Source organism: Aspergillus nomiae (assembly GCF_001204775.2).
Source record: "Aspergillus nomiae NRRL 13137 chromosome Unknown contig00411, whole genome shotgun sequence".
Taxonomy (NCBI): Eukaryota; Fungi; Ascomycota; class Eurotiomycetes; order Eurotiales; family Aspergillaceae; genus Aspergillus; species Aspergillus nomiae.
This window is the reverse complement of record NW_015378466.1, coordinates 1-10,442: the sequence shown is the minus strand read 5'-3', so window position 1 is coordinate 10,442 and position 10,442 is coordinate 1. Positions and strand designations below refer to the sequence as shown.

Here is a 10,442-nt window from a genome sequence, read left to right as displayed (position 1 = left end):
GGAATGAACTCTTCGACCCACAAGATCATCGCCTCTACACCCTCTTATGATTATGTCTAAGCCTGGCCGGTGTAGCCGGTAACTCATTGAAAGTTGTCCATCCGTGTTTAATCAAGTATTCCAACACGAACATCCTCAGAAGTCCTATGGTAGGGTCGGCTTAAACCATGCATGGGTAGAGAGAGTAAGCCTGACTAGGCCTCTACTGCAATACAGTATATAGTCCGAAAAGTGGTGAATCTCCCAGACAAGGTCTATCAAATTATAATACTAATAGAGAAAGGAATGCCCAATTTCCGCGCACGAACTGTACCACTTTGGTATAAAAGTGCTTTTTTAAGATATCGAATTTTTCACATCATCTAGGATCATATGGTTAGCGATATGTGACGAATGTATTGGGGCTTTGGTCCCTCCTTTTACTAGGGGGATGCTGAAGAGGGCGTAACTTACGTTGCAATTCTCATCCACGACAATTCCTTGTCCTCCACCATGTCTGATGCTTACGGCAATCCGGGACAGCATCTCTCTCTATAATTGCATGGTCAGAATTTATTTGACCTATCCGACATTGCTGAAATGTCAACTAAGCAGCGGGTTGAAATAGACTTACTGTGAGGTTTGCATCGGCCATCCCACCTTGACGTTCGACATCATTCTGACTCATTATCTGGTAGCTATCGTGCATGCGCTTGCAGCTTTTGAGCCCACCGATGTTTGAGACACTCGGACTTAGCACATTAGCTGGGCTCTCAGGGTTCAGAATGTTGATGCCGTGGCGAGCGTTCTCCTGTGCATTTCTGTCGGCTGAGAAAATTTTGATAGTAGTGTCTATTCCAGAAGCCGCAATGGTCGGCTCGTATGGATGGCCTGAGGGCAGATTGTCAGCGAAAAGGCTGGATTCAGCAGAGGAGAGCCAGATTCACCTTGTATAACGTTGACGACTTCACTATCACCTTCCAGAATATTGACCAAGTCACATGTCTTCCGGTCCCAGATGAACAGATGCCCCATGTCGCTGCCGCTCACCACGTATTCATCATTCAAACCAAAGAAATTGACATCTTTGACTGTTTTAACATTGCAATGTCCACGGTAGACTTTGGTATGTGAGGAGCACGGCACATCGAGACCCGCCTCCTCTCTTCGGGATGTTCTCAAGCCGTTGAGGCGGAGCATACGCTCTTCAGGCTCGAGCATTTCATCGCTATCATAACCGTCTTCGGAGCTGTTATCGATGTCAAACCCGTCATCGTCATTATCGTCGTCACTACTATCCTCCTCCTCATCTTCATCATCGTCATCATCTTCATCATCTTCATCTTCATCTTCCTCCACAGCTACATCAGACCCACTCTCATCATGATCAGAATTACTCTCGTCACTATCAGAATCACTGGCGTGCGGCTCGAAAAAACTGTGGTCACTTGTCTCGCTATCAGCATCAGTCGATGGAGTGAGAATAACCTGGGATACAGACCCAGAAGTAGCATCGGGCCCTCCGCCGCCTGAAATCAAGGCTTCTTCGGTAGAATTCATGGCAGACAACATGTGGAGATGCTCGAAAATCTGATACTCTTCAAAATCGGGCCGTATGTCAGTTTGCGACCTCTCTGGGCCTGTTTCGCCTTCGGGTTCAGATTCGTCTTCTATTACTGTACGCAACCCACCGAATGCGCGGTTGGTAAATGAGTAATTTACTCCCGAACCTGCCTCAATTAAAATACCACGAGCGACCTTTATGCCCCAGAACCGCCGTACCGCTGTTCGATCAAGGGAGCGGATATGGGAGGTATCAGAATGACCGTCACCATCATGGGTTCTCGCAGCAGCGTTTTCTAGGTCTTCGAGTGGGAGTTTCACAACGTTTGCAAAAGCCGTCACTGCTGCGCGTTGGTTCGGAAAGAGTACACGTGTGCTATCGTGTTCGAATCTCGAGGCATCAACGTTCACGACAGGCGTGTCGCCCGCGAGTCTCTGAAGATAAGGAACTAGCTCCGATTCAATGGCACTGTCATCAGCTTCATCAGACAAAGGATACCGTGACACACTCCGCCGATGTTCATTACTACGCTTGAATCCTGAAATGATAGCCTCTCTACCTCCTTCCAAAAACAGCAGTATGGCCTTTAGGAAATCATAGCCGAATTGAGCCTCTTCAGGTATAGTATTGCCCTCTCCGGGCGCAGGCATGATTTGCATAAACGACACGTCAGGGAGGGAGTCTCCGCGGAGCTCGCCTCCCAGAACGCGGGCTAACGTTCCTGCGGCTTGGACAAATCTCCAGGATGTCTCCCTGTTTCGACGAAGAGCCTGTTGGAACCTGACCACATCAGAAGAAGGATTGAGAGGGTATCCCCACGTTCGCATGACTTCCTCCATCTTTGGGAGATATTCCGAAGCAAGTGTCAACGCCGTTGAAAAGGAATCAACATAGAGGTTCTGATTTAGCTGGCTCGGCGATTCGCCTGCCTCCCGTACAGTGGCCTCTAGTGAGAACAAAGCCTTGCGGAGCTTAACTAGAGCTCTGGCAATACGCATGCTGAGTCTTTGCGCTTCGTTCAAAACAGGATACCTTGCTTGCTTCCTTACACGCCTTGGCGCACCAGAAGTAGACGCGGAGACCGCTGATAGCGGAACATCCCCTGTTTCGCCGTTCCCATACCGTGCGCGAATCATTAGTTCGTCATCGTCTGGTTGCTCGTGGGACCGCCGGCGAGACTGATGCCGATTCCCACTAAATTCGGAAGATGATATCGAAGCGCCATTTCGACGCTTGCGCTTTCTATTCTTTGAGCTCCGTCGTTTACGCGGAGACTGGGTTTCCTGTGGGGACCTTTGGCGTGCTGACTCGGCTTCTCTGGCATCGGGGCTTTGAATGAGATCAAAACTGTAAATGTGATCACCCGACCAGCTAACCACCATCTCGTTCGGGTTGACATCACTGATCTTACAGGCAGTGATATGTCCGTTGTCCCGCGGTTTCATCCGGCGCTTGCCATTGGGTGCAAATCTTCGAACACATCTTGTCGCTTGACTCATCAGCTCGTCCTCGCGATCACTGCCGATCCGAGGAGAGCCGCCCGGGTCCCCTCTCTCCTTGAGCAAATCGCGGCCCAACATACGCCTATCGTGGAGAAAACAATGAAGATGAGCACCGCCCAGCGCAATGTAATGGGGTTGAGTAGCAGAGCACGATATAGTGTTGAGATCCAGATGATGCCGTTTGTAAGATATCAGGGGTGGAGGAACATTCGAATCATCGTGTACCACCCCCGGCCGATAGGCCATGGGGCCTTGGCCACCTAACGGCTTAGGATACGCGGAGGAAGGCTGACGTAGATCCCATTGTCGTACCTCACCATCCTCGGAGCACGTCAGGAATAGATACGGGGACGACTCAGTGACAATACGCTTAACACGATCCGCATGGCTACGATAGACACGGCTATTTGTATTCTCTGCAGTCAGGAACCGGGTATTTGTGAAAAAATTGTTGAATCGCCGACTGCGGGCGGAGGCAGTAAAAGCAGAAGTAGCCTCAAGATTACCATTACTGCTAGAGTATTCGATGTCAAAGACTCGAACCTGATGGTCACCAGCGCATGTTACCAAGGTACGATCATTTGAGTGTGGCATGAACTTGACGGAGAATATGTTCGCTCTATGGCCAGTATGGAGAGTGGTATTCAGGGAAAAGGGTGCCGATGACGACTCAGGTTGGTAGGAATAGATATTCACATAATGGTCGTCGGATCCTGAGGCGAGAAGCTGGCCAGATCGTGACCAACTGCAAGATGTTGTCAGACGCAGGAACCAGAGAAGAAGGAAAGAGCACTGTGATACCACCAATAGTGCGTTAGCTTCCAACGTACCATAATGCATTAACACAGCCTGTATGTCCACCCAGCTCGTTAACGATGTCTAGATCGTCCACCCATTCCTTAGATCCATAGATCCCGCGAATACTGGCAAGGCGCGACGGCTCCCCTATTTCCCGGCGCCAGAGGCGGTCATACGGTGAGTTCTTCATTATGGCGGCGATAGTCAGGCGACAGTCGGTGTTCAATATGCTTGTGTGTGGATCATTGCGCGCGACAGATTTCGGACAGCAACAGCTGCTACGGTGACGTCAGCGTCGGGTTTGGCACGAAGCCGCGATGCGACACTCAGTATGTTGCGTCCCGGAAAGCGATATCGAGAGTAAGTCGTCACGAACCGAAAGTCAATGTTGTCAGAAGAAGGCTAGACGATGTCAAGTGCTTTGAGAGTAAATGAGGAATCGGCGATGGGATCGGCCTCGGTTGGTAGAGTATTTAAGCGACGCGGCGAAGGTAAGTGGAAGGAGAAATTTCCATTTAGTGGCTGCGCGAGATGAGAGTAGACTGCATCAGAGGAAATTGTAACAGAGTAGGATAGTTAGCGGCGAAAGAAACTAACTCCGGTGTTGGTCCTGGCGCTCGGTGGAGAGAGAAAAAGAAAAGTAAAAGGCAATGGAATGTCATAGATAATATGTGCCGGACAAGTAAGAGGGGGAAAAAGAAAAGCTCCACAGTTCCAGAACCACCGTTGGTCGAGACTGGATTGAATCGGTGAGGATCTGGAATGGTTCCAGGGCCCTTAGTCAGTGAGAGCGTCGCGACCTTGGGCGAGCATCCAATGAAGAACCTGTCGAAAGGGTTGGATAGTATTCAATCGGGGCAGTTCGAGCTTGTCCACACTACATCGGGTTGAAGTCATGGAAAGATTAGTCTTTGGTTCGCCATGGGGACGCCAAGCCTTCTTTAATCTGGACCGGCGTCATTTGTATTGAGAAGGAAAACAGAAAAGAAAAAGCAAAATCAGAAGTAGTTTTCGTCATTTCAGGGGTTCTTTTTATATCTCTCAGGAACATACGGACAGTTCCCACTCAAGGAGATTCCTGCAGCTAGGCTGGCAGTGACAGTTGATGAAAGGAAATACCGATTTTCAGGCCCGGCCGAGAGTCGGATACAAGTACGTTACACTTGAAAAGTATGATGACGACAACGAAACCATCTTCCACACATCGACTTAGTCATCCTTCTAGGACAACCTTCCTACACAGTATCTTTCTCTAACTGCAGTGGAACGAGTTATCAGGCGCACTAATTAATCATCTTTTCATTATGTTCCATAAGTCATAGAAAGCATTCTACGAGTCAAAATAGGGTCATGGTCATGAGTCACGTTCCTGGTCGAGAATCAACTTCCACTTTGGTCGCCGGGCAGGATCCCAGCCTGGAGGCTGCCTATCATCTCCAGCGTAGTATTTCCGTCCCAGTATATGTCCGTGACTGGTTAGAAATGGTGGGGATATCAAGACAGTCCACGAGCCCGACACCCCCGATGCTGGCAGGCTGGAATTGGAAACCAGGGAGTGTGAAGAAGCCAGGGAAAAAAAATGAATCAAAGAAAGAAAGAGAAATCCGTGCACTTCCCACGAGATTGGCCATGCCACCGAGGGAATCCAAGAATAGCAGGCCGTATTATGGCGACTGTCAACTGTATGTATCATTCAATCAAGCTTGCGTGCAAGGGTCAGTGCGGGTTAGAAACCAGTTTTCAAGACCATCCGGGTCTCACAAAACCAGGAGCACCAGCAAGAAGCTTGTTTTTCACCCTTTCAATGCCACAGCCCCGGTTAGAAAGTGGATGGCTCTAGATCGATCTTTTCGGTCGTCCACGAAGTAATGTGCTCCTGGTTCGAATTCTACCCGGTGAAGTTCAACGGGTACCTCAGTGATCCGCGGGTGTCCTGAGTAGTATGCCTGCTCATGGCGGAATGTAGTTTCGCAGAATAAGAGGGAAGACAATGAAAAGCTCGGGATATGCTCCGAGCCAGGACATCGCAGATTGACATGGATATGTGACTGATCAATCACATTGCCATGAGGATGTCTTTTCCAGCTATGTTCTCCACATTCCAACTCGGGGGATTCTCTTCTCCAGCGGTCTCGTGGAGGCCACCTGCTGGCTGAGCTGACTCACCCACTGTCTTTCCGATCTTACGACGTCCGTTTCGATTTTACGGATGATGTTCAACTCCTCGATCATCGAATTCACCATATCATCTAATCCCTTTGCAGTCCGATAAAGGCTGGAACCTTCCAGTTGTTCTACCTCCCCGTAGCCCAATATATCCAGACTCTGCAGTTGCCTCGAGCATAGTTCCAGTTTTATAGTCACCGCGTGCACTTCTTCCTTCCAAACGCGATCGAGAGGGTCGATGAACACATCAAGGTCTGATCCTCCCTGGTAATGTCGACAGGTCTTGATCTCCTCAACATTCCGGAACCAGGATTCAAATTCCTGCACGGCCAACGTAAATCTGCCTCCTAGAATATCAGATAGATCGCACACTTCCTGCGCAACCCCTGAAAGGACTTGGATTTGTACGGCAAACCCTTGGTGGCCGTTATGTTCAATGGAATTCTTGAGCCAGCAGTGCAACGCTTGTCCATTGAGTCGCTGCTGATATTGCTTTTCCTCTTTCACAACGCCACGATACTTTTCTGCGACCGTATTGTACTTTATCTGTAGTTGTTTCTCTGCGTTGGCTTTCCATTCGGCGTCCTCTCGCAGCGAAGACAGATGCAGAAGGCTCAGCTGTAAGAGTTCGGTTTGTAGCGCAGCAACTTCTGGCAATGAGGAGGGTATCAAGGAAGGATCCAGTTCTGTAGGTGCACGAGCCGATGGGGCAGTGGTGGATGGCTTGGCGAGCTTCTTGGGGGAGGGCTGTTGCTGGTGCGTTGAGAATTGAGTCCTAGAACGTGGTGTGCTTGGTGCCGATGGCGGATCTATCTTCCTAGAGATTTGACTAGAAGTGGGAGGGATCACTTGACTGCGGTGTCGCGCATGGCTCCTTGGCGTAGGTGGCCCCGAACTCGAACTTGCTGGCTGTCGCAAAGAAGCCGACCTCGACGGCCGAGGCGGGGGAGGCATTTCTGTCTTCTTCGGCGATGTTGGCCGCCCATTTTGCTTCGTTGGAGAGGGCAGGGGAGGCGCCAAACTAGTTCGTCTCGGTGTTGTCGACACGGCAGTAGCCTTCGCAGGAGAAGGGGTGGTCTTCAATGGAGTCGGTTTAATCAGACTTCGGCGACGACTCGCCAGGGTCGGTGTAGCGGATAGCTTGTCTTGTTCGGGCTTGCTCACTCGCTGAGCAATCCGGCTATCTTGTTGCGGCTGAGAGCGCAACGGACTCGACGATCGGCTGTCATCGCGGACTGGCAGCAAGCTCTTGCCTCGGGTCGAGAGGTTTTCGTTACTGGCTGCTGGATTCGAAGGTGTACCGCCCGTCACTGCCTTTGTGCTGGTGGATACTGTCCGGATCGAAGATGAGCGACCTAGTGTAGTGGGCTTGTTTTTCGGTTGTTAGAACTGGTGTGCGAGGGACAGCTCTCATCTCTGGGGAGCTTGAGGCAAGGGACCTGGTACAAGACTAACCTGTTTACGGGGCTCCCGAAACGACAGGGAGCGAGTGGGTATTGGCATTGTGGCTAGGGGTCAAAGTCATTTATCAGATCATACATGCATTCGTTCAGTTATTCTGATCAGATCCGTTGGGAGAGAGGGGAGGTCTCAAATCCAGTTTCTTCCCACGGTCGGAGTCTATTCATGTCAATAGTATGAACGATCATCTCCAGTTCCAAGGTAAAGTTACTCGTGCTGCGGTGAGCTTCAGTGCCGGTTCAAAAAAAAGCTTGGCAGCCGAGTGCTTTCCCAATGGAGAACAAGGCCAAGTAGTACTGCATATCGAACTAGTATAGTTCCAAGGTATTACTAGCGACACCTTTCTGGTTGGTATATATTGTGTATATATAGAAAAACTTTTGTGCTGTTGGCGATGAATAGTATACTCAAATTTATAATAACCACACTATCAATTATTTTATATTGCTAACTATATATATTGATTAGAAACTATTCATAACGGCAATGTCATGCTTTTTAAAATTATACCCTATACATCAAGGTTCATATCCAAATCTACCATTATGGGAGTAGTTCCTACACACCCGACTGTCCTGGTAGCTTTGTGAAAGGTCTTCTTGACGAAGATTTATAATGACCCAAGAGTATCCAGGTTATGGCATAACCCTAAATAGAATATTTCACCGGAATTGCATTGTACTAGTTATACGCCAACGTTATCAATGAGCTGTTCAATCTTTTATTGGTTGTCACGTATGGCATGCTTCATAATTACTTCATTCAACTTAAACTGTCTGTGATATCAAAAAGTACAGATAACACAAACTTTTCGCTGACAACGTGGACAATGGCCTAGGCCACGCAGCCTCGCAAACATGGATATGTCCATGTTAGGCCACCACCACCTTGTTCAGCGGGCGCACGTGGCCGCAGATTAAGCGGTTAGAAGGAAACCCGGTCGCAAATAGTCTTGGACTTTTCCCCCTTGCCTTCACTTGGGAGTTCAACTTCAACCAGCTTCGACTCAACATACCATCACAATGCCCAGTACCCCGATTACAAGCTTCCGCGTCTCGGGAAAGAGACACCCTCCACAGCAGCATGGTCAGTGAACCAGCTGACCTTCTCCCCAGCACCTTGGTTGACAAGAGAAGAAGGGAGGTCCCTTCCCTCCTCCGCATCGAAAATTTGCTTCATGATCTCCTTCTTTCCACCACCGGTAGCCACGAACGCGATGCTAAGAGCATGGGTGACCACGGGTAGGGTGAGGGTGATCCGCTTCGGCGGGGGCTTCGGCGAGTCGCTAATGGCCGCGACCCAAGCGTCCTTCTCCCTAAGGAGCTCATGGCCGGGGAACAAGCTGCAGGTGTGACCATCGGGACCACAGCCCAGAAGGAGCAAGTCGAACACCGGTAATTTGACGCTGTCCTTGGCCGCGAAAATGCGCATCAGTTCCTCCTGATACAAGTCTGCGAGCTCCTGTGGGTCCTCGTCGTTCACATGTTTGGGATCGATGGTGTGCACATGGGGCTCACCCAGTTCCGTGGGGATCTTGCTCAGCAATTCATCCTTCAGTAATTTGTAGTTGCTGTCTTGGTGATCGAGGGGCACGGCGCGCTCGTCGGCAAAGAAGATATTCCACTTGGAGAATTGCGCGGTGTCTTCGGGAGTTCCGTTGCCTGGTGCAAGTAAAGCTTTAGCGAGAACAGTGGGCAGGGAGCCACCTGAAACTGCGACTCGGAAAGTACTATGCCGGGCGAGGGCGGTATTTTGATGCTTAAGGACGTATGTCCTCAACTGTTGCGCGAGCGCATCGGAATTGGAAAAGCTGTACAGATTGGGAGATTGGCTTGCATGGTGACTATTATAGAAATTAGCGGATGTGAAGAGAGGGGGACTCAGAAAGAAGGCAAAATGAGAAAGGAGATTATTATTACAAGGCGGTGGTTTCGGTCAACAGCTCTAAGGCGGGGTGGCGGGGCAGTTCCTCAATTGATGTTATTGGAGATGTAATCATTACCTTACTCAGTCCCGTGCCTGCCGAACGCAGTGTAACCACCATCAGTTAAAGAGATCAATCATTCGGGAATTTTTCTCTTTTCTTTTCCATAATTATTGATATCATGGGTCATATCCTCTTCATGCGGAATAGGAAGAGAGAAGCCAGAAAACATGGCTACAAAAGAGATAGGGTAGAACAACATCAACGGGTTGATTGAATATGACAGGACTGTTTGGTGGAACCCCGTCAGTCTCCCATGACGTCGTCGTAGGTCATTTTGAACACAATCTTGCAAAGGGAGAAAAACAGGACGACGACAGGAACAAACTACTACAATTGAATCTTCTATGAAGTAAGTCCATTCATTATCTGCCCCCTGAATATCTCTGTTTAATTTCAAGTTACTTAGCGACCCTGAGGAGATTGCGAGGTTTTGTACGATGGATCCCCCACGTCCAATCCGGAAACGAGCTGGAAGATCTCGCTGCTATCATCGATCATCGGCCACCCCCTGTCCAACCGCCAGATGGGGGAAAACATAGACAATGATGTCAGTGCCATGTCCGCCCGCAGGAGCTATAGTCATGAATCAGGGAAAATGCAACCCGACCCCTCGGCAACTCGATCGACCTTGTCCGATGTAGGTATGGTATGGTATTTGATGAATGGCTTACCCATTCCGTCAAATTCAAGGCTAGCTGGAACGAAGGAGTCAGCAAATTGACTATTTCGGCCTCATGCATTGCCGCCAACCTAGGAGCGGTCCGCATGCCCACGCGTTATTACAACATTGTGCAGGCGCCAGAAGCGACAAGTCCTACTTGCGGTGCCCGCTGCGTCTGCCGATTGATTATTGACCAGTCGAGATGTAAAGTACATGCCTAAGTCACGCAGGACGGGATGTTGGTTAGGGTGACGAGACCCGATATCCCCATCCTCTAAAAGAGGGGTACTGAGTCACGATAATATTAGTTATAGTAAAACCGAA

At 49.6% G+C, this 10,442-nt stretch overlaps 3 protein-coding genes across 3 annotated transcripts; all 3 read right to left on the bottom strand.

The window, feature by feature from the left end:
* Positions 1-228: 228 nt before the first annotated feature.
* ANOM_010639 (WD repeat-containing protein) lies at positions 229-4,033 on the bottom strand (the record flags this gene model as incomplete). Its single annotated transcript, XM_015555895.1, has 5 exons — positions 229-362; positions 454-531; positions 614-870; positions 927-3,790; positions 3,876-4,033. The coding sequence occupies 5 exons, from the start codon at positions 4,031-4,033 to the stop codon at positions 354-356; spliced, it is 3,366 nt and encodes a 1,121-aa protein (XP_015402692.1). The 3' UTR covers positions 229-353.
* Positions 4,034-5,928: 1,895 nt separating this feature from the next.
* Positions 5,929-7,512, bottom strand: ANOM_010638 (uncharacterized protein; the record flags this gene model as incomplete). Its single annotated transcript, XM_015555894.1, has 2 exons — positions 5,929-7,377; positions 7,465-7,512. 2 exons carry the CDS (start codon positions 7,510-7,512, stop codon positions 5,929-5,931), a joined length of 1,497 nt encoding a protein of 498 aa, XP_015402694.1.
* A 996-nt stretch (positions 7,513-8,508) lies between these two features.
* On the bottom strand, positions 8,509-9,469 carry ANOM_010637 (6-phosphogluconolactonase; the record flags this gene model as incomplete). The annotated part of the gene is made up of 2 exons (XM_015555893.1): positions 8,509-9,313; positions 9,390-9,469. 2 exons carry the CDS (start codon positions 9,467-9,469, stop codon positions 8,509-8,511), a joined length of 885 nt encoding a protein of 294 aa, XP_015402693.1.
* Between the last annotated feature and the right edge of the window lie 973 nt (positions 9,470-10,442).